Source organism: Rhinopithecus roxellana, chromosome 12 (genome assembly GCF_007565055.1).
Source record: "Rhinopithecus roxellana isolate Shanxi Qingling chromosome 12, ASM756505v1, whole genome shotgun sequence".
Lineage (NCBI taxonomy): Eukaryota > Metazoa > Chordata > Mammalia > Primates > Cercopithecidae > Rhinopithecus > Rhinopithecus roxellana.
In genome coordinates this window covers 83,765,353-83,789,966 of record NC_044560.1, presented here as the reverse complement: position 1 = coordinate 83,789,966, position 24,614 = coordinate 83,765,353, and the positions used below count along the sequence as shown (strand labels likewise).

General features: G+C 41.2%; 1 protein-coding gene across 5 annotated transcripts in view; it reads right to left on the bottom strand.

Moving 5' to 3' along the window:
• The window catches only part of S100PBP (S100P binding protein), a 44,129-nt gene that overhangs the window by 18,416 nt on the left and 1,099 nt on the right, over nt 1-24,614 (bottom strand). For 3 of the 5 annotated variants that reach the window (XR_004052226.1, XM_010354210.2, XM_030913444.1), the window contains exons 2-5: nt 17,283-17,399; nt 15,467-16,302; nt 14,308-14,396; nt 12,091-12,194 (exon numbers count right to left, since the gene is read on the bottom strand). Coding sequence is in view for 4 of the 5 variants with exons in the window: in XM_010354210.2 (XP_010352512.1) it covers nt 12,091-12,194; nt 14,308-14,396; nt 15,467-16,300 (1,027 nt within the window). In the remaining variant the exon portion in view is untranslated. Of the gene's footprint in view, nt 1-7,745; nt 7,788-12,090; nt 12,195-14,307; nt 14,397-15,466; nt 16,303-17,282; nt 17,400-24,614 lie in introns of those variants that run through there. The other 2 variants (XM_030913446.1, XM_030913445.1) reach the window with 2 other exon arrangements.

Below are 24,614 nucleotides of genomic sequence, written 5' to 3'. Positions count from 1 at the left end.
ATCTCCGCCTCCGGGTTTCACGCCATCCTTCTGCCTCAGCCTCCTGAGTAGCTGGGACTACAGGTGCCCGCCACCACGCCCAGCTTTTTTTGTATTTTTAGTAGAGATGGGTTTCACCTGGTGTTAGCCAGGATGGTCTCCATCTCCTGACCTTGTGATCCGCCCACCTCGGCCTACCAAAGTGCTGGGATTGCAGGCATTAGCCACTGCGCCCGGCAGAATTTCTGTTCTTTAGAAGACACTTGTGGGAATGAAAAGACAAGGCATACACTGGGAGAAAATATTTCCAAATTACTTATCTGGCAAAGAAACTTGCATTTGGAATATGTATTTAAAGAACTCTCAAAACTCAATAAGAAGAAAATAATCCAATTTTTTAAATGAGCAAAAAATACTTCACCGAAGAAGATATACAGATGGCAAATAAGCACAACATTATTACTCATTAGGAAAATGCAAACGAAAACTACAATGAGATATCACTACACATACATTAGAATGTCTAAAATTATAAAAACTGACCACTTCACAGCCATTAATTAGGACGACTCTCATTAAAAAACAGAACATAGGCTGGGCGTGGTGGCTCACACCTGTAATACAACACTTTGGGAAGCCGAGGAAGACGGATCACCTGAGGTCAGGAGTTAGCAGCCTGGCCAACATGGCGAAACCCCGCCTCTACTAAAAATACAAAAATTAGCCAGGCATGGTGGTGGGTGAATCCCAGCTACTTGGGAGGCTGAGGCAGGGAGAATTGCTTGAATCCAGGAGGCGGAGGTTATAGCGAGCCAAGATCACGCCACTGCATTCCAGCCTGGGCAACAGAGCAAGACTCTGTCTCAAAATAAAATAAAATAAAAAAACATAAACAAACAAACAAACAGAAAATAGGTGGCCAGGTGCAGTGGCATGGTAAAACATGGTCTCTACCAAAAATACAAAAAATTAGGCTGAGTGCGGTGGCTCAAGCCTATAATCCCAGTGCTTTGGGAGGTCAAAGTGGGCAGATCACTTGAGGTCAGAAGTTCAAGACCAGCCTGGCCAACATGGTGAAACCCCATCTCTACTAAAAATAGAAAAATTAGCCAGGTGTGGTGGATGCACGCCTGTAATCCCAGCTACTCGGGAGGCTGAGACAGGAGAATCGCTTGAACCTGGGAGGCAGAGTTTGCAGTGAACTGAGATTGCACCACTGCACTCCAGCCTCAGCAACAGAGCAAGACTATCTTAAAATCAAACCAAACCAAACAAAACAAAAATTAGTCAGGTGTGGTGGTGAGCCTGTAGTCCCAGCTACTTGGGAGGCTGAGGTGGGAGGACTGCTTGAGCCTGGGAGGAAGAAGTTGCAGTGAACTGAGATCACACCACTGTACTCCAACCTCAGTGGCAGACGGAGACTTTGTCTCAAAAAACAAGTAAGTAAAAGAAAATAGTCTGGGTGCAGTGATATGTACCTATAATCCCAGCTACTCAAGAGGCTGGAATGGGAAGACAGTTTGAGACTAGGAGTTTACAACCAGCCTGAGCAACACAGTGAGACCCTGTCTCTAAAAATTAAAAAAAAAAAAAAAAAAAAATTAGCCAGGCATGGTGGTGTGCGCCTGTAGTTGAACCTTATTCAAGAGACTGATGCCAGGAGTTTGAGGCTGCACTGCACTATGGTTGTGCCACTGCACTCCAGCCCGGGTGACAGAGCTAGACTCCATGTCAAAAAAATAAATAAATAAAATAAAAATAAAAAAATATATAATTAGCATATGATCTAGCAATTCCTCTTCTCAGTACGTAAGAATTGCAAGCAGGGTCTCAAAAAGATATTTGTAGATGCACATGCATAGCGGCATTATTCACAATAGCTAAAAGGTGGAAGAAAACCAAGTGTCCATTGATGTATAAATGGATAATCAAAATGTGGCATCCATACCCTATAATATTACTAAGTCTTGAAGGAGATTCTGACACATGCTACAACAAACATGAACCTTGAGGACATTATGCTAAGTGAAATAAGCCAGTCACAAAAAGACAAATACCACTTTGTTTGACTCCACTTATGTGAGGTTCCTGTTACAGTAGTCAAATTCATAAACACATAAAGTGGAATGGTGGTTGTCAGGGGCTAAAAGGAGATGGTAATGGGGAGTTATTGTTTAATGGGTATAGAGCTTTGGATTTTTAGTGGGTATAGCGATGTGTGCCTGTAGTCTCAGACACTCGGGAGGCTGAGGAGGAGGACTGCTGAAGCCTAGGAGTTTGAGCCTAACCTGGGAAATATAGCAAGACCTCCATCTTTAAAAAAATAAAAAAGCTTCAGATGTACAAGACCAAAAAATTATTGAAATGGATATGGTGATGGCTGTACAACAATATGAATATACTTAATACCACTGAACTGTACACTTACAACTTTTTCTTTTTTGAGACGGAGTTTTGCTTGTCGCCCAGGCTAAAGTGCAATAGTATGATCTCGGCTCACTGCAACCTCTGCCTCCTGGGTTCAAGCGATTCTCCTGCCTCAGCCTCCCGAGTAGCTGGGATTGCAGGCATCCGCCACCACGCCTGGCTAATTTTTGTATTTTTAGTAGAGACGGAGTTTCACCAAATTGGCCAGGCTGGTCTCGAACTCCTGTCCTCAGGTAATCCGCCCACCCCAGCCTCCCAAAGTGTTAGGATTACAGGCGTGAGCCACTGCACCCAGCCCAAATGTTTCTATAAAAAGGTTTTTAAAAGATAGTTATGTGTATATTATGTGTATTTTACAATTAAAAACTTGGCAAAAAAGTTAAAAATAGTGACCATACCCAATTGCTGGTAAGGCTGGCAACAACCGGAATTCATACAACAGCTAATAGAAATAAAAAATGGTACAACTACTTTGGAACACAGTTTGGCAGTTTCTTAAAAAGTTAAACACACACCCACCATATGACCCAGTCAATATACAAAGATCTGTGCATGAATGTTCCTAACAGCTTTAGCTGTAATAGCCAAAAATTGAACATAAGCAAAATGCCCATCTAAGTGAACGGGTAAACATTCACTTAGGGCTAAATCTATTTAATGGAATATTACTCAGCAATAGAAAGAAATAAACATGCAACATGGATGAATTTCAAAATAATTATGTTGAGACAAAGAAGCCAGACTCAAAAGAGTACATAGCACGATTCCATCACATAAAACTTTAGAAAATACAAACTAATGGCAGTAGACACTAGACCAGTGGTAAATCTTGCCTGGGGATTAGAGGGGGGCAGAGAAAGGCAGAAGGGAGGAATTCCAAAGGTGCAAAAAGAAAGTTTTTAGTCCAATATGCTTATCTTTTTTTTTTTTTTTTTTTTTTTTAAGACGGAGTTTCGCTCTTGTTGTCCAGGCTGGAGTGCAATGGCGTGATCTCGGCTCACCGCCACCTCCGCCTCCTGGGTTCAAGTGATTCTCCTGCCTCAGCCTCCCGAGTAGCTGGGACTACAGGCAGGTGGCGGGTGCCTATAATCCCAGCTACTTGGGAGGCTGAGGCAGAAGAACCGCTTGAATGCGGGAGGTGGAGGCTGCAGTGAGCTCAGATCATGCTGCTGCACTCCAGCCTGGACAACAGAGTGAGACTCTGTCTCAAACAAACAAAAAAAAGAACTTCCAGAGAGAAAAAGACAGATCACATACAAATAAATAAAAGTTAAACTGATAACAGACTTCTTAAGAGCAGTACTGAGTATCTTCAAATTTCTTTTTTTTTTGAGACAGAGTCTTGCTCTGTCACCCAGGCTGGACTACAGGCGCCCGCCACCACACCCAGCTAATTTTTGTATGTTTTTTTTTTAGTAGAGATGGGGTTTCACCATATTGACCAAGCTGGTCTCAAACTCCTGACCTTGTGATGACCCGCCTCAGCCTCCCAAAGTGCTGGGATTACAGGTGTGAGTCACTGCGCCCGGCCATGTCTTCAAATTTCTGAGCAAAAATTGATTTTAAATTTAGAATTCTGTATCAAACTATTAATCAAGTATAAGGATAGAATAAAGACATGCTCAGAAATGCAGAGACAAAAAAAATCTATGCATCCTTTCTTAGATATTCTCAGAGGATGTCCTCTACTAAAACCAAAAATAAGAAAGAGGAAGATACAGGATCCAAGAAACAGGATTCAACCCAGGAGGGCAGCAGAGGAAAATCCTGGGATGACAGCTCTGTTGCAGGGCTAAAGAACAAGCAGTGCAAATTGGAGCAGTAGAACAGAAGGCTCTAGGAAAAAGCTCTCCTGAAAAAAAAATTCAATGAAAGAAAGTGAAGCAATTAACAACTCTACAAAAATAAACAATTCAAGAAAGAAAATGAAGCCATAATATACTACTTGGCTTTTCAGTGAACAATACTTAGTTGTGACACAAAAACAATGAATACTGATTTAACACCCTTTAGGATAGCTACTGTAAAAAAACAAAACAAAACAAAAACAAAAACACAAGCCAGGTGCAGTGGCTCACACCTGCAATCCCAGCACTTTGGGAGGCCAAGATGGGGAGATCACTTGAGCTCAGGAGTTCAAGACCAGCCTGACCAACATGGCAAAACCTCATCTCTACTAAAATACAAAAATTAGCCAGACGTGGTGGAGTGTGCCTGTAGTCCCAGCTACTTGGGAGGCTGAGGCACGAGAATGGCTTGAATGTGGGAGGCAGAGGTTGCAGTGAGCCAAGACTGTACCACTGCACTCCAGCCTGGGTGACAGAGCGAGACTCCAGACTTAAAAAAAAAAAAAAAAAAAAAAAAAAAAAAAGCACAAAAAAAACAAGTGCGGCCGGGCGCGGTGGCTCAAGCCTGTAATCCCAGCACTTTGGGAGGCCGAGACGGGCGGATCACGAGGTCAGGAGATCGAGACCATCCTGGCTAACATGGTGAAACCCCGTCTCTACTAAAAATACAAAAAACTAGCCGGGCTACCTGGCGGGCGCCTGTAGTTCCAGCTACTCGGGAGGCTGAGGCAGGAGAATGGCGGGAACCCGGGAGGCGGAGCTTGCAGTGAGCTGAGATCCGGCCACTACACTCCAGCCTGGGCGGCAGAGCGAGACTCCGTCTCAAAAAAAAAAAAAAAAAACAAGTGCTAGCAAGGATGGGGAAAAATTAAAACTCTTGTGCACTGTTGGTAGGACTGCAAAATGGTGCAACTGCTGTGAAAAACAGTATGAAAGTTTCTCAAAAAATTAAAAACAGACCTACCATATGGTTCAGCAATGCCACTTCTGCATATATATCCAAAAGAATTAAAAATAGGGTCTTAAAGAGATATCTGTAGACCCATGTTCATAGTGGCACTATTCGTAATAGCCAAGAAGTGGAAGCAACCCTAATGTCCACTGACAGATGAATGGATCAAAAAAAATGGTGTGTATATATACAATGGAATATTATTCAGCCTCAGAAAGGAAGGAAATTGAGTGGTGAGAAAAATAGAAAAACATAAAAATTTTTAAAAAGGAAGGAAATCCTGTCACATGCCACAATGGGTGAACCTTGAAGACATTATACTAAATGAAATAAGCCAGTCACAAAAAGATAAATATTGTATGATTCCACTTATAAAAAGTATCTAAAGTAGTCATATTAAAAAAAAAAAAGAAAAGAAAGTAGAATGGTGGTTACCAGAGACTGAGGGGAGAGAAGGGAAACTGTTATGTAGGTATAGAGTTTTAGATTTGCAAGATGAAGAGGTTCGGGAGATATGTTTCACAACAATGTGAATATATGTAACATTACTGAATTGTGCACTTAAAAATGGTTAAGATGGTAAATTTTTATGTTAGACTTTTTTTTTACAATTAAAAAAAGATTAATGGGATCATGTCAATAGGAACAAGAGTCATCTTGAAGGAGCTCCGATTTATCAAATTTGAGACAAACTGAGCATCAAAAAGAAAAAAGAGGCCGGGCGCGGTGGCTCAAGCCTGTAATCCCAGCACTTTGGGAGGCCGAGACGGGCGGATCACGAGGTCAGGAGATCGAGACCATCCTGACTAACATGGTGAAACCCCGTCTGTACTAAAAAATACAAAAAACTAGCCGGGCGAGGTGGCGGGCGCCTGTAGTCCCAGCTACTGGGGAGGCTGAGGCAGGAGAATGGCGGGAACCCGGTAGGCGGAGCTTGCAGTGAGCTGAGATCCGGCCACTGCACTCTAGCCCGGGCGACAGAGTGAGACTCCGTCTCAAAAAAAAAAAAAAGAAAAAAGAAAAAAGAAAAAAGAACAGTACTATAATTGATTACAACACATTGACTCTTTAAAAATCCAAGGCCGGGCGCGGTGGCTCAAGCCTGTAATCCCAGCACTTTGGGAGGCCGAGACGGGCGGATCACGAGGTCAGGAGATCGAGACCATCCTAGCTAACACGGTGAAACCCCGTCTCTACTAAAAAATACAAAAATCTAGCCGGGCGAGGTGGCGGGCGCCTGTAGTCCCAGCTACTCGGGAGGCTGAGGCAGGAGAATGGCGAGAACCCGGGAGGTGGAGCTTGCAGTGAGCTGAGATCCGGCCACTGCACTCCAGCCCCAGCAACAGAGCGAGACTCCGTCTCAAAAAAAAAAAAAAAAAAAAAAAAAAATCCATGAGGTTATAGTAATACTAAAATAATAGAAAATCTTTATAAACGAATGCTAGTTAATAACTGTAGAAGAAGTTATATATTCAGAAAATGAACATTGAGATGGAACTTTGCTCTTGTTGCCCAGGCTGGAGTGCAATGGCGTGATCTTCACTTGCTGCAACTTCTGCCTCCTGGGTTCAAGAGATTCTCCTGCCTCAGCCTACTGAGCAGCTGGGATTACAGGCGCCCACGACCACGCCTACCTAATTTTTATATTTTTAGTAGAGACAGGTTTCATCATGTCAGTCAGGCTGGTCTCGAACTTCTGACCTCAGATGATCCACCTGCCTCGGCCTCCCAAAGTGCTGGGATTACAGGCACGAGCCACCACGCCCAGCCAAAAAAGAACATTTTCTATGTAACTCCCAGTGCAATAGCTCATTCAAGCAAGGATCATCAATAAATGCTCAAGCAATCAGGTGAAGAGTTAGTTGTTGGGGAACAGGATATTCACATGGTACCAAAGCATCACCCCACAGATAATTTACTAATTACAAATGGGTAAATGTACTTTACAATGGATAGATATGGCAGTTTACACCTTAACAAACTTAGTATTACTATTTGTGGAACAACCTGTCATTAAGTGTCATATACGCCTCCTAATTTGATTAGGAGGATATAGTGTAGGATGAATACACGATAGCACCTAGGAATTATTCCTGCCAAAAACACTTAATTTGAATCTAATCCCACCTCTGGACCCAGCTTCTAGTTTACAGGAAATACAGAGAATGGAAGAACAAATTAAATGATACCACAAGAAACAGACAAAATTCAGAATGTGGGACAATCTATAAAACAAGTGACCTAAATTAAAAGAGAGTAAGGAGACAATAACTAAACATGTGAACTTTGATTAGATGCTATTTCATCAAAGTTACAAAAATACATTTTTGGGACAACTATGGAAATGGGAATATGGAATATATATTAGATGATTTTTTAAAAGTTATGATTAAATATAAATCACCAATAAACAAAAAAGTTTAACCTTACCAATTATTAAAACAAAATGTTAAAATTTACCTATCAAATTGGTGACACTAAAAATTAATACAATTTTTTGGGGCAGGACCATCTGGTAACATGTAACAGTTTTTTAAATGTTTATATACTTTACCCAGCAATTCCACTTCTAGGGATTCATCCTATAGAAATAAGAGTTGTACATAAACATTTATTGACCAGAATGTTCACTGCAGCATTACTAGTGAAAATGGACACAATCTAATTTACCAAGATGAAATAAATTATATAATAAAATACTTTGTAATCATTAAAAATCTTAATTTCACATATTTAACATGAAAAGTTCCTTAATACATTAAGTACAAAGAAAGCAGATTATAAACTATTAATATGTAATTTCCCTGTATATAGTCTACCTTACAGGAAAGATAATTATCAAAATGTTAATTTTGTTATTTCTAGGTGGCAGGATGGATTTATAGGTGATTTTAAGTTTTTTTCTTTGTAGGAGAGAGAATCATTATTTCTAATGTCTGAAAATAAAAAATGGGCCAGGTGCTGTGGCTCATGCCTGTAATTCCAGCACTTTGGGAGGCCAAGGTGGGCAGATCACTTGAGACCAGGAATTCGAGACCAGTCTGGCCAAAATGGTGAAACCCTGTCTCTACTAAAAATACAAAAATTAACCAGGTATGGCTGCCCGCACCTGTGGTCCCCGCTACTTGGGAGGCTCAGGCAGGAGAATTGCTTGAACCCGGGAGGCAGAGGCTGCAGTGAGCTGAGATTGCACCACTGCACTCCAGTCTGGACAATAGAGTAAGACTCTGTCTCCAAAAAAAAAAAAAGAAAAGAATAAAAAATGAAAGACAGAACAAAGTTACTTTTCATAATGCTAGAGGGCACAACTAGAAACTACCACTAGAAGTTACAGGGAAGCCACATTTGACTCAACGTAAGGAATAACTTTCTAACAACTAGAATTTTCTAAGCAATGAATGACCTGCCTTATGAGGTAATGTGTTTTTGCATTATTAGAACTCTAAACAAAGGCTAAATGGTCACTTGGCAAAGATATATAGAACAGATTTATGTGTTAGGAGATTAAAGAGAAGCTCTTAATTGTCCTTTTCTACTTTAAGTACATATAGTTTCACAGAAAGTTTTCCACTTGCAAGGATACTAGAAAGGAAGTGGTATTTCTTTTTAAGTGTTATTATAAAACAAAAAAAATGCGGCACTAAAGACATTATACTTACATTAGAATAATGGAATTGAAGGATGATTTACTTTGTTACATTCTACATCAATAATATATACATTATTGATAAAGTGAAAAGAGATAACTAACCCAATGGAGAGGATTCAAACTGAACTGGCAAGAACTACATTTGAATCTACTCCTTACTAATTTCTCTGTGTCTGATAAGAACCTGAAGAATTATACTTTTTTAAGGTTAAATACAATAAACATCTCAAAAAGGAGGACAGAAAGTACTATGCTCCCCTTTTGTGCTTCTGGTTGCACTATAATTCACATACAAATGGAGGAAAGGTGAAGAATACAGCACTCCCGCCCTTGCAATATGGTATATAAAAATCTTATGATTTTGGATGTAGGAATACTGGGCAATGGAAGTGACAGAAAAACTTATTATACTGGGTTCCTGGAAGGCAGAAGGAAGTGCCAGAGGTCTGTGAAATTTTTAGAGTAATTTGTAATGTTGAAAAAAATGAATGCCCTAAAAGACGTGCTTAAAAAACAACTTTTTAATTATGGAAATTGTCAAATATACACAAAAGTAGAAAGTGGACTCACCACTCACCTTCATTTATCAACATTTTATCAAAGCTATTTCCAGTATTTTTTGTCTGTGATTTAAAAACAAACACTAGATAGGCCGGGCGCGGTGGCTCAAGCCTGTAATCCCAGCACTTTGGGAGGCCGAGACGGGCGGATCACGAGGTCAGGAGATCGAGACCATCCTGGCTAACACGGTGAAACCCCGTCTCTACTAAAAATACAAAAAAAACTAGCCGGGCGAGGTGGCGGGCGCCTGTAGTCCCAGCTACTCGGGAGGCTGAGGCAGGAAAATGGCGTAAACCCGGGAGGCGGAGCTTGCAGTGAGCTGAGATCTGGCCACTGCACTCCAGCCCGGGCGACAGAGCGAGACTCCGCCTCAAAAAAAAAAAAAAAAAAAAAAACAAAACAAAACAAAAAAAAACACTAGATTTAAGGCTATTTTACCTACAAAAAATTCAGTATGAAAAGATATCCTTTCTTGTTGATAACAGCAACTATTCAATAAATGTTAGTTGCTAGAGCTAGGTACTGTTCCCGTATAATTTTCATGTAAGCTAAGATTTGGTATTATCCCCATTTTACAAATGAGTTTTTAATGGCTCACCCAGCCAGTAAGCAGTGGTGCCAAGATGTGAACCCAGATGTTAACTCTAGACTAGACTTTATTCTCTCAACCACTGAAATATGCTGCCTATTCACTATAGTTATTCTAGCTACTCTTTATGGGATATAGATTGTTGTGGTAATACAGTGAGAGGAACTGCTAAATGGGGAAAAAGACTGAAAATGATGTTATAGGGTGAACGACTGCTCTTTGCTTTTCTTGGGAAACTTTCTTTAAATGCTCCAAATGAGAGAGAAAACGTAACCGGATATCATCAGTGTCAACTGCCTAGGATATAAAAAAAGGAGTCAGCTCACAGAGGGAAAAGCAATGACATGACTAGGCCTCTTCCACAGAGCTTGAATATAGACAGATTTCTTTTAAATTTGCCCCTCCAATGGTGGGGGGAGAGGTGGAGAGGACAGGTTTCTCTACTTCTACCAGACCTAAAATAGTTCTAGCAAAGGGATCTCACAAGCAGAGGGCTAATAAATCAGTATAATATTTGGTTGCTTATGAAATATTCAGTGAAAAAAGGATAGGTGATAAAAAAATTCTTCTGACTGATGTCTCTGAGTTCTAAACCTTTCACTCATAGTCTTATAAATAAAACAAACAAGAAAAACTACTACATAAGTCAGGATTTGTCAAAAGAAAGAAGAGTCTCCTCTGCAAAAGGACCAAAAATTCTCCTAAAATGCTCCCTAGTGATTTACAATAGATTTTAGAGTAATTAAACTAATTATCTTCTCTGTGGAGCTCACATAGGGCATCCTCCTTCCCCATTTTCCACTTTTCCCAAACACAAGTAGAAGGGCGCCTTCCCTGCTCCTACTGTACTTTATATGTAATTCTATCAGAACACTAATCAATATTGCAGTGTAATTATCTTCTTCTCTGGGCTATGAATTCCCAGAGGGCCAAGACCCTATCTTACTCCTCTTTACATTTCCAATTCCTTTTCTTCCTACCTACCACCACTGAAATACTCGAGAAAAGTTTGCAGAATGAATAAAGATGACAGAACATGGATTTTTTTTTTTTTTTTTTTTTTTTTGAGACAGAGTCTCATTCTGTCACCCATGTTAAAGTGCAATGGCATGATCTTGGCTCACTGCAACCTCTGCCTCCTGGATTCAAGCGATCGTTGTGCCTCAGCCACCCGAGTAGCTAGGATTATAGGCATGTGCCACCACACCTGGCTAATTTTTTTTTCCCAAAAGAATACAATTCGGCTAATTTTTATAGTTTTAGTAGAGATGGGGTTTTGCCATGCTGGCCAGGCTGGTCTTAAATTCCTGGCCTCAAGTGACCTGCCTGCCTCTGCCTCCAAAAGTGCTGAGATTACAGGCATGAGCCACCACGCCTAGCCTGGAGTGATCTTTTTAAGAAGTGATTCTTTTATCAGTATAAAACCTCCCTAACCCCTTCACCTTCAGTTCTTCCCACAAGTCTCCCCTTTAGGAGCTTTCCCATCAGCCAACAGTTCAGGCTGAATGATAACATGGACTGTAGTCTCTTGAGAGCTGGAGAAAGAATCTAGTCACTTTGGTTTGCAATTATCTTCTGATGAAGAGGGGAGAACACAACTTGAAGGATCTGGAAGGTAGCCAAACCTTTCAAGAGCTTTTATTCAGAAGCCAAAATGCAGAATGGTATTTGAAATGCCTGCTTTTACATTTAAATGTTTGAAGGTAACAGGGAAAATAAAACATTGCAAATTTAAGAAACCACTGATTAGTAAGCAGCACCTGGTCATCCACTTCCATCATTTTTCAGACAAAAAATCCCTAGCAAAAATGTACAGGTCTGGGTTAAAGCCCTCAGCCATGAGGGAGGCACCTTTCATGTACTGTTGTAAGCGTGCTTAGACCCCTCTCTAATACTGGTTAACCAAACCACTTTGAGAATTATCTAGTTAGGCAATCCCTTTAAGTGAAAATCTTTGAGTAAGGAAGTTATCTTTCTCAAGAATTTAAGAAAATTCTAAACAATCTCCCAGTCAGTTTAAGCTGTTACACTGGAAAGAGAAAGCTGCATCACATGTTTTTATGCCTTTCTTTGGTTACCATGTTACCTTGGTTAGTGTCCTCTGGGTCTTCTATATGAGCAATGACACTCCTGAGATAAAGCTGCTTCTGCTGTTCTAGATTTGATTGTGAAAACGTCGGAACATTAGTCCTTGAATAAAGCAAACCAGAAAAAAGAAAAACAGCCCATTAGAAACAGGAATACAGAGCTTTGTAGAGAGAAGTGATATACTGCTGATCGATTAGAACTAAGTTTCAGAGGCAAAATTATCTTTATGATCAAGAGGCAGAGAACAGTATTAGCCAAAAAAAATTAAATAAAATGGAGTATAGAATCGAGAAAAAAGAAGAGAAGCTGTGTGTGGTGGCTCACACATGTAATCCCAGCACTCTGGGAGTCTCAGGCAGGAGGACTGCTTGAGGCCAGGAATTTGAGACGGGCCAGGGCAACACAGCGAAATCCAATAAATTTTTTTTTTTAAATGAGCTGGACATGGCTGCATGTGCCTATAGTCCTAGCTATTCAGGAGGCCGAGGAGGGAGGATGACTTGAGTTCACGAGTTCAAGGCTGCTGTGAGCTATGATCACACCACTGCATTCCAGCTTGAAGGAAATAGATACAACCTCCTGCTAACAAGGAATAGAAAGGTGAAGATTACCTAGTCCCTAGAGAAAGAAAGTATTTGTTGAGTAACTCCAGGTTAGTCAGAAAATAGCTAACTTTCTAGAGTGAAATTGAAAAGTTAAATGGGATAAAGACTGAAAAGAATCACTATATCTGGCAACCAGCAACGGTGACCTTGGTGAAAGCAATTTCTGGCCCATACTCATACTGACTGACTGTACTGAAGAGTCAGCAGATGAGAATATTGAGATTGCAAATTCATTACTGTCCCAAGTAGCCTGAGTTGTGAGTTTTTGATATCACTTACATTGTAAACAATTCACAAGATTTCTCTCAATTATGCAAACAAAATAAAAAAACAGGAAACTGAGATTCAGGGTCTTAGTCAAAGGAAACTTTAGCCTTATTTGTAACAATTTAAATATTTATTTTATTTTTTATATAAGGTCTGTCTCCCAGGCTGGTGTGCAGTGGCATGATCTCGGCTCACGGCAACCTCTGTCCCCTGGGCTCAAGCAATCTTCCCACCTCGGTCTCCCTAGTAGCTGGGACCACAGGTGTACGCCACCACACCTGGGTATTTTTTTTTATTTTTAGTAGAGGCAGGGTCTCGCCATGTTGCCCAGATTGGTACTGAACTCCTGAATTCTAGCAATTGGCCCACCTCAGCCTCCCAAAGTACTGGGATTACAGGTGTGAGTCACTGCGCCCGGCCTAATTAAATTTTTTAAGCAAAATAAATATAATAAATGTATAAGCAAAATAAATATAAAATGTATAATCAAAAGAATTTTTTAAAATCTCACTGTAAGGAAGCTAATCTGATTCAACATTTAAAAAAAAGCTTCTCAGGCCGGGCGCGGTGGCTCAAGCCTGTAATCCCAGCACTTTGGGAGGCCGAGACGGGTGGATCACGAGGTCAGGAGATCGAGACCATCCTGGCTAACACGGTGAAACCCCGTCTCTACTAAAAACTACAAAAAACTAGCCGGGCGACGTGGCGGCGCCTGTAGTCCCAGCTACCTGGGAGGCTGAGATAAGAGAATGGCATGAACCCAGGAGGCGGAGCTTGCAGTGAGCTAAGATCCAGCCACAGCACTCCAGCCCCAGCGACAGAGCGAGACTCCGTCTCAAAAAAGGACCATGTAGAGACACTGCCATCTCCTGGCAACAAGAGAAAAAATTGAAAAGGTGACACAAATTTGCAACCCCTACTAGAATTTTTTTTCAAGGGCAGTTGTATGCAACTTAGGAGAGATGACAAAATGATTTTCTACTAGTTGTATTTTAACATTTTGGTTAAAATTATTCTAACCTCTTATCATATATGTGATCAGGCTGCCCCATGCATAGAAGATATCTTACATTTGTAGTGTTTTCACTAATATGTCTATTTTGCTTTCAAAATAACCCTGTAAAGCAGCAGAGAAGGCATCATTAGCCTTATTTTATACATAAACACTGAGGTAAGAGATTAACTGACTTGCCAAAAGTCACATAGTTGGTAGTGCTGGAACTTCAAGTTTGCTTACTCCTGGAGCAGGGTTTTTTTCCCTACACCAAGAGGAAACAGGAGGGGAAGAAAGAAATTGAAGAGAACCAAAAGAAGTCAGAATATTTAATTATACTTTACATTACCTGGTCTTGGTTTGTAGAACAGGAATGACTTTGCCTAGTCTTCTCTCATGGCCTTTCATCTTCCCAAAATCCTTGTTAAGAATATCCTGCTTTTTTGAGGAAAAGGAACGCAAAAGGAAAGGTGATTCTCAGTTACAAGAAAACCACTGAAAACAAGGCTATTTATGGAAATATTTTTTAACCAAAGGCTACAAAAGCATATTCGTGAACACTACTGTGTACCACATATGACAGCAGTGCTTTAAAAACAACTGTAATCTTAAAAAAAAAAAAGAAAAAGAAAAAGAAAAAAGAAATCCTGGCCAGGTGCAGTGGCTCACGCCTATAATCCCAAAACTTTGGGAGGCCAAGGCGGGTGGATTACCTGAGGTCAGGAGTTTGAGACCACCCTGGCCAATATGGTGAAACCCAGTCTCTACTAAAATACAAAAATTAGTTGGGCATGGTGGTGCACATCTGTAATCCCAGCTACTCGAGAGGCTGAGAAAGGAGAATTGCTTGAATCCGGGAGGCGGAAGTTGCAGTGAGCTGAGATCGTGCCACTGCACTGCAACCTGAGGGACAGAGTGAGACTCTATCTCAAAAAAAAAAAAAAAAAAAAGAAACGCTATGTGGCAGGGATTATTACACTCATCTGGCAGATAGGGAATCAGGTTCAAAAAAGTTAGGTAAATTGCCCAAGATTTTTCAGCTCTTTCATGGCTGACTCAGAGATAGTGCTGTATCTTAATATATAGCATGGCAATAAAGATTGAGACATAGGCTGAAACCCAAAGACAGGAAAAATAATAGAATTACCATCTTAGTAATTATTCAACAGAGGGTAATTTAATACTATGTACCAGGTGATATAAATACATTATTTCATTAATCTTTATTATACTATGAAGTATTATTTACTGCAATTTAGATAAGAAATGTGGGGAAACATAGAGGCTAAATAATTAGCCCAGGGTCACAGTGCTAGTCAGGATTAAAACCCCAATTTGTCTGAATACAAAGCTCTGCCAGATTATAACAAATGTACCACTGTGGAGTAGGATGCCCACAGCAGGGGAAGGTGTGTATGTGTGGAGAGAGCGGGTATATGGAAACTCTGCTATACATCTGAATAAAAATAATTTTATTTTCCTCTTCACCTTGAATAAAATGTACTTACTTTGTTCGATGAGCTGGAAACAACCGGAGATCTCATATCACAGCTTGACTTGTGTGAACCACCACTTCTGCAGGATGACTCCATACTAGAAGGAGTCTCTGAATGGTCTGAGATCTGAGAGAACACAGACGTAGGGTTCTCACTGTCAGGTATATTTTTATCAGAGACAGCTTGTTGAAAGTTATTGTTTGAAGAAGAGAGCTGGGGCCTATCCCAGGCAGAGTTATTGGGGCTGACCCCTTCAGATTCAGTACAAAGTTTGCTTTCATTTGGGCTAAGACCATCTTCTCTCATCTCTTCTCCAAGGGAAGAGAGTTTTTCAGTATCTTTGGATGAATCAGTCTCATCCTTATCAAGCAAAGCATCACAAACTGTTGGATTAAATGGTGCAACAGTTACTTTTATAAGATTCTTTTCTAGTACAGAGCGTCTGTTTAACGGTTTAGTAGGAGTTGGTCCATGACCACTTGATGTACTTAGCTGAGGTAGTTTGAAGAGGTCAGGGGTCTCAGCTACTGGTCCCAAGCTGTACGATGAATTTTTCTCTTTGGGGCTATCAAGTAGAATTTGACTCCCTCTTTCTCCCTTCTCAACATGCCCACCATCATCTTCCCCAGAAGACTGCTCATATGATGGGTCATCTTCCTTCAACAGTGCATCAATCTCTTCCTCTGTGTAATTTACATCACCATCATCTTCTTCTCCCTCTGACAGCTCCAGCAAGGAGTCATCCAATCCATCCTCATCCAAGGAACCCCAAGAAAATGGGGCACTGTCTTTAGGCAACAGAGAGGTACCAGAAGACTGTTCAGAGGGCACCCGTGAGCACATCATTTCTGGAGAAATAAGACAGTTTCACTGAGGAAGAGAAAATAACCTTATACCAACTCCAGTCCACTATATGTGGGTAATATTCTAGTATTTCAAAATCTTTGCACTATGCCTTGTAGCATAAGAAATAATTTTTTTTTTTTTTTTGAGACGGAGTCTCGCTCTGTCGCCCAGGCTGGAGTGCAGTGGCCGGATCTCAGCTCACTGCAAGCTCCGCCTCCCGGGTTTACGCCATTCTCACGCCTCAGCCTCCCGAGTAGCTGGGACTACAGGCGCCCGCCACCTCGCCCGGCTAGTTTTTTGTATTTTTTAGTAGAGACGGGGTTTCACCAGGTTAGCCAGGATGGTCTCGATCTCCTGACCTCCTGATCTGCCCGTCTTGGCCTCCGAAAGTGCTGGGATTACAGGCTTGAGCCACTGCGCCTGGCCAAGAAATAATTTTAAGATATTTAACCTTAGCAGAAACATGGAAATACATGTTAGAACAATGAGATACTTTTTGCCTATCAAAATGGCAATAATTAAGATGCCATGATAATCTGGATTGGTGAGGATGTGGAGAAACAAGCATTCACACACTATCAGTAAAAGCGTAAGTCAGTATGGTATTTTGTGAAGAGTAATTTGACTATACCATTTGACCTGGCAATTTTACTTCTAGAAATCGGTCCTTCATATATACATACATGGATGTTCAAAGTAGCCAAATCCTGGAGGCAACCCAAATGTCCATTACCAAGAGAACTGTTCAGTAAATCATGGTACGTTTGTGCTATGGAGTACTTTTCAATTATTTAAAAACACAATGAAGTAGACCTGTATGTACTATCATGGAATGATATCTACAACATACAAACAAAATAAATGTATATTATGTAAAATGTATGAATATTCAGTTTACACTTTAACACAAAACAAATATGTATTACTTTTGAAATAAAACAAAATTCGAGAACACAAGAAGGTAAATAACTGTCTTCCATACTGTGTGGAGCTGCTGGAGCAGTCTCTGCCTTTGCCACGAGACCAAATGGAAAAAGGTTTCAGTTCCTGCTAGCTGTTCCTTTCAGGAGACTTGTCAAAATGATTGACTCCCACCTTCCTGCAGGCAAAAAGAAAATTAGAGGATCTTCTCATCACTTTCAACTCTGCTAATTACAAAGTCAACTGTATTATGCTTTAAGGTGCTCGATGTATTAATTTTAATCTTGATTTTTTTGTAATACCAGAAAGTTGGATTTTCTGAGTCAAGAACACCAAAGAAAAAAATCTTCAAAGAAAAAAAAATTATGCAACTCAGAGAACTAGTTTTGTTCCTCCCAACAATTTGTACTTTTTTAAGACTATCATCTACTTTAGTAGGATGAATACTGGCGTGGGAGTCCAAAGACCTGGGGGTGTAGTCCTGGTTGTATCACTAGCCAGCTCCAATAACTTGGGTATGCCACTTGACCATTTAGACTTGTTTCTTCATTTACAAAACGGGAAAGGGATGGAAAAGGGGTGCTAGGCAATGTCTAAGGTTCCACCAAAATCTAAAAATTAATCATGATCACACACACACAATTCTTTAAATACATATATAGAAAAAACGCCAAAAAAAAAAAAAAGTCATTAAAGATACAAACACAAGCCTGGGCAACAAGGTGAAATGCTGTCTCTACAAAAAAAAAAAAACAGAAAAATCGGCAGGGCATGGGGGCACACGCCTGTAGTTTCAGCTACTCATGGGGCTGAGGTGAGAGGATCACTTGAGGATGGGCGGTTGAGGCTGCAGACAGCAGTCATTGTGCTGCTGCACTCCAGCCAGGGTGACACAGCAAGGCCCTGTCTCAAAAGAAAGGTGAAAAAAAGATACAAACAAAAATTGATGACTACTATAACTTGCAGGGACCATAAAGATAGGTCAAGGTCAGACTTTGTATCATTTTACTTTTCTACTTGAATAGTTAGTTGTACAATTAAAACCTAGTTTTTTAAACAGCTAATGATAGACCTAATCTATAATTATTTTCCAGATGGGAAAGGTGATAAAATGCTAGTATTTCACATATCTGAGAAGTATAAGAAATGCTTAAATACTGAACTCAGTAATTTGGAAAAGTACTGTAGCCTTGTTAACTGTAAAAATTTCCCGTACTCCTTGACCCTCCATGCCACACCGAGTTTTAACTTTAGTTCATGCATTTTTTTTTTTTTTTTTTCTGAGATGGAGCCTCGCTCTGTTGCCCAGGCTAGAGTGCAGTGGCACAATCTCGGCTCACTGCAAGCTCCGCCTCCCGAGTTCAAGCCATTCTCCTGCCTCAGCCTCCCAAGTAGCTGGGACTACAGGCGCTCGCCAACACACCCAGCTAATTTATTGTATTTTTAGTAGAGACGGTCTCGATCTCCTGACCTTGTGATCCACCGGCTCGGCCTCCCAAAGTACTTGCGATTATAGGCGTGAGCCACCGCACCCAGCCTAGTTCACGCATTCTTTTAGAAGATATTTTTTGAGGTACAATCATCACACGGCACAAGCTGCGTGATATGTCTCTTTATGATTTCCAAGAAATCAAGATATAGCTCCCACTCTCATAATGTATAATATGTAATGTATAATCTTGCTAGGGAAATAACACTTAAAATTAAGCACCAATATGAGATAATATAAAATGGTACGGACAGTAAAGTACTAGAGAAAGAGAAGGGAGGGTTTACAGAATTTTAGAACTAGAAGGGACCTAGTTAAACGTACTCATATTAGAAATGAAATAGGAGGCCGGGCGCAGTGGCTCAAGTCTGTAATCCCAGCACTTTGGGAGGCCGAGACGGGCGGATCACGAGGTCAGGAGATCGAGACCATCCTGGCTAACACGGTGAAACCCCGTCTCTACTAAAAAAATACAAAAATCTAGCCGGGCGAGGTGGCGGGCGCCTGTAGTCCCAGCTACTCCGGAGGCTGAGGCAGGAGTATGGCGTAAACCCAGGAGGCGGAGCTTGCAGTGAGCGGAGATCCGGCCACTGCACTCCAGCCCGGGCGACAGAGCGAGACTCCGTCTCAAAAATAAAAAAATAAAAAAGAAATGAAATAGGAGAAAAATAAATATTAAATACCTATTGTAAACCAGGTGCTCTGAGACACATTCTATAACTCTTTAACCTCTCAACACAACTCTGTAAAATTAATCTTATCAAAGAAATCATTTTCCGTTGTATTTAAATTCAGAGCTGCTAAAACTTATTTTACTTTACCAATACTGTATTCCAGCAATTGTGAGAGTTATAGGTGTTGAAGCAGCTGCCTCTATGAAAAGTAATTTCTCTGCATTAGTGACTGAGTTATTTTATTTATTTTATTTCTTTAGGAAGCAGAAAAAAAGTTTACTTTTGGAAAACGTTCTTTGACTTAAGAAAGTTTATGGTTGTCAGGCACAGGTATCACAGGCACTGGGGTTAAGCAGCAACATTTCTTAGATGCCCTTTCTGAGCCACTGCCCCCAATTCTGACTCCTTACAAAATGTCTAGTTCAAGCCCTTGGTTGGCCAAATGGAGAGTTCAACAGATTTTCCCTCTTGGGAAATTAAAATTCAGAAGTATGAAGTAAGTTAACCAAGTACACATAGCTAATAATGTTAGAACAAGGATTGAAACCCAGGTCTAATTCCAAATGCAATGTTTTTCCCACTATGTCTGTGACAGACTTGCACAGGATTGGTCAGCAAATGGCAGAGCTAGAATCCAAACTCAGGCCTTCCAAATTCAGTACAATCTATAACAAACTGTGCAAGAGTAAAGACTAAAGAGGGTTTTTGGTCTCTTGAAAAAAATATTTTAAGCCACCTTAATAGGACCAATATCCTTCATAACCATTGCAATAATCAATTCCTACACGACAATTCCTACATCCAGAAGCAAAAAGATGGGCTTTTCTGAGCTTATGTTCCAACAGATCTGGGAACAAAAGCATATAAAACAACACCATATATATGGTATATAGAGAGAGGAGGAGATAATTTTAATTTTTACAAATCATTTTCTTTCTGATGTTATTTCCTCTTTTTTTTTTTTTTTTTTTTTTTGAGACGGAGTCTCGCTCTGTCGCCCAGGCTGGAGTGCCGTGGTGTGATCTCGGCTCACTGCAAGCTCCACCTCCTGGGTTCACGTCATTCTCCTGCCTCAGCCTCCCGAGTAGCTGGGACTGCAGGCGCCCGCCACCTCGCCTGGCTAATTTTTGTATTTTTAGTAGAGACGGGGTTTCACCGCGTTAGCCAGGATGGTCTCGATCTCCTGACCTCGTGATCCGCCTGCGTCGGCCTCCCAAAGTGCTGGGATTACAGGCGTGAGCCACCGCACCCAGCCATTTCCTCATTTTCAAAACTATTTATTATGAAGAATGTAAAACATATACATAACACAATAGTATAATGAACCCCACATACCCATCACTCAACCCCAACGACTATCAACTCATAGCTAATCTTGCCCCATCCACTTTCCACCTTTACCAGATTATTTTGAAGCAAATCCCAGGCATTGTATCATCTGTAAATAACAAGAATCCCTTATCATAAAACATACAGTTCAGATTTCCAATTATCTTATGTCATTTTTTTTTAAGGCTAAAAAATAATCAGTATCCAAATAAGGTCCATACAATGTGACTGGCTGATAATGTCTTATGTGTATTTTAATCTAAAGATTTCAGATCTTTTCCCCTGCAATTACTTTATTAAAGAAACAATATGCAAGATGGCTTACACCTGTAATCCCAGCACTTTGGGAGGCTAAGTTGGGCGAATCACTTGAGGCCAGGAGTTCGAGACCAGCCTGACCAACATGGCGGAACCCCATTTCTACTAAAAATACAAAGAAAATTTAGCTGGGCATGGTGGCATGGGCCTGTAGTCCCAGCTATTCAGAAGGCTGAGGCAGGAGAATCGCTGAAACCCAAGAGGCGGAGGTTGAAGTGGGCAAAGATCACACCACTACACTCCAGCCTGGGTGACAGAGTGAAACTCTATCTCAAAAAAAAAAAAGAAAAGAAAAAAGAAACAGGCCAGGCGTGGTGGTTCACACCTGTAATCCTAGCATTTTGGGAGGCCAAGTGGGGTGGATCACGAGGTCAGGAGTTTGAGACCATCTGGACCAACATGGTGAAACCCCATCTCTGCTAAAAATACAAAAAATAGCTGGGCTTGGCCTATAATCCCAGCTACCCCGGAGGCTGAGGCAGGGGAACTGCTTGAACCCGGGAGGCGGAGGGTGTAGTGAGCCCAGATCACGCCACTGCACTACAGCCTGGGCAACACAGCAAGAGTCAGTCTCAAAAAACAACAACAACAAAAAAATCACAATACCACGTATTATGTATGGTATTATGTATGGATACATATATCACAAAATTATTATAATACACATGAATGGCCAGAGTTCAGGATGGTCTTGATCTCCTGACCTTGTGATCCACCCGCCTCAGCCTTCCAAAGTGCTGGGATTACAGGCGTGAACCACCATGCTCCACCAACATTTTATTTCTTAAGAAAACAATATCTCATCTTAGGCTACATGACAATAAATAAATAAGGGAAAAAAAAATAGCAAGAAAAGACCTGAAACAAAGATGGCAACCTAAGATAAAGCAGTATGGTAGGTATAATAATGTTCACTATTATGTTACTTTTATACTATTAAATTATTGTTATTTTTTTGACACAGGGTCTCAGGTTTGTTGCTCAGGCGGAAAACAGCCGCGTGATCATAGCTCACTGCAGCCTTAAACCATGGGGCTGCTGGGACTACAGGTGCATGCCACTATCACCCGGCTAATTTTTTATTTTTATTTTTTGTAGAGACATAGTCTTATTATGTTGCCCGGGCTGGTGTGGAACTCCTGGAGTCAAGCAATTCTTCCGCATAGGTTTTCCAAAGTGCTGGGATTACAGGCATTGAGCCACCATACCCAGCCACTATACTTTTTGATATGCTTGAAACAATAAAAACATTTTAAAATTATGAAGTCAATGGGAAAGATACAATGATTACACTCTGTGATGTATCAAATGTCCTCAAATATCACAGTTCCTACCTGATAGGGTTGTGGCAAGAATTAAATGAGATCATGAACATAAATTTAGCACACTAGAGGCATGACATAAGAGACAACCGGCCAGGTGCGGTGGCTCAAGCCTGTAATCCCAGCACTTTGGGAGGCCGAGACGGGCGGATCACGAAGTCAGGAGATCGAGATCACCCTGGCTAACACAGTGAAACCCCATCTCTACTAAAAAATACAAAAAACTAGCCGGGCGAGGTGGCGGGCGCCTGTAGTCCCAGCTACTGGGGAGGCTGAGGCAGGAGAATGGCGGGAACCCAGGAGGCGGAGCTTGCAGTGAGCTGAGATCCGGCCACTGCACTCCAGCCTGGGCGGCAGAGCAAGACTCCGGCTCAAAAATAAATAAATAAATAAATAAATAAATAAATAAATAAATAAATAAAGAGACAAATAACTGGTGGCCACAGTTATTATTTCACCCCACCACCAACCATCATTGCCCTGACCCCTGGTGTCTTAAGAGAAGCATAAGGCCAGGTGTGGAGGCTCACGCCTGTAATCCTAGCACTTTGGGAGGCCGAGGTGGGCAGATAACCTGAGGTCAGGAGTTCGAGACCAGCCTGGCCAATACGGTGAAACCCCGTCTCTACTAAAAATACAAAAATTGGCCAGGCGTGTGGTGCACGTCTGTAATCCCAGCTACTTGGGAGGCTGAGGCAGCAGAATCGCTGCAACACGGAAGACAGAGGTTGCAGTGAGCTGAGATTGCGCCACTGCACTCCTGCCTGGGTGACAGAGGGAGACTCCATCTCAAAAAAAAAGCATAGGAACGGTAGGAAAAAAGAGTGCTAAACTGGTAGGGAACTTCCCCTAGACCCTGCCTGAAATTATCTAATATACTCTACTCTCATGTAGTTTAATCCAGCATTCAATCATATTGTCACTAAAGACCAGACTAGATAGACATCTGAAATATTAGGCAAATTATGCAAATTAATGTTCACTGAACTATCCTTTACAGAGGTACTGGACCTCAGCAATTCACTTCAAATCTCTGAACCTCAACACAGATGAGAACACGCATCTAAAAAGGGGGTAAATACTGTTAACTTCAAACAGATTATCATGAGAAAAAAGAGGATGTTTATGAAAGTCCTATAAATCTAAAAGTTCTATACCAAAAAAACCTGGTATTTAATGAATGTGCAAGGGGGGAAATCCTCAGATAAAACTGAAGTTCTTCAGTGAAATTCCAAAGACAGCCTTACTTATTACTTCTCTGTCAAAAGATGGCTTGCTTACTTCTCTACCATTCTTGGTACTTGTCTGGTAACCTCCACTTAAAATATAGGGATCCCCCCTTTTTTTTTTTTAATTTTTGAGACAGGGTCTCACTCAATCACCCAGGCTGGAATGCAGTGGCATGATCTGGGCTCACTGCAACCTCTGCCTCCTAGGTTCAAGCGATTCTCATATGTCAGCCTCCCAGTAGCTGGGATTACAGGCGTCCACCATGCTCAGCTAATTTTTGTATTTTCAGTAGAGATGGGGTTTTGCTATGTTGGTCAGTCTGGTCTTGAACTCCTGGCCTCAAGCAATCCTCCGGCCTCAGCCTCCCCAAGGGCTGGGATTACAGGCGTAAGCCAGCATGCCTGGCCATATCCCTTTATTTTTAAGGGAAGAATATTTTTCCGATCTCCTAATTCTATCTCTTAGTTCCTCTACACCCCATCCTTTCTGTGACCCCATTCTGTCCTTCCACATCTCTCTCACCTGTCCACCCCCTTCTTCACACTTCAGTTTACCACCCCCTCTCTCTGTTCTCGAACCTCCTGGTTGCAACCTCAGAAACTGGTTCCCTTTCTATTTTTATTTCACCTCAGAAAACCTACTGCCTTCGAGCACAAAGCCTTACTTTATTGAGGCCACTAAAACTGCAACACCAGATGCAAACCCACATCCTCTTTCAAGCTCTAAAGTCAAGACCATTACCAAGCAGGGTCTGACAGGTACAGCCAAGGGCAGAGATTATTTCCAATGGACAAGACCTCCCCCTGGCCTTTGATTTCCAACCTTTCCCAAATGCAATACATGCGAAGCACACAGCACAAAACGCACTCAGCAGGCTTTGTTATCACTCCATAAAATACATACAACATTTACAAAAAATCAAAATGAACTCAAATTATCTGTAACAGTTTTGCAAATTCCTTCGAAGTAACTAAAAACACCGCAGGACGGAAAAAACAACCCAGGGCTGCAAATCTTTGCTTTAGGTAACA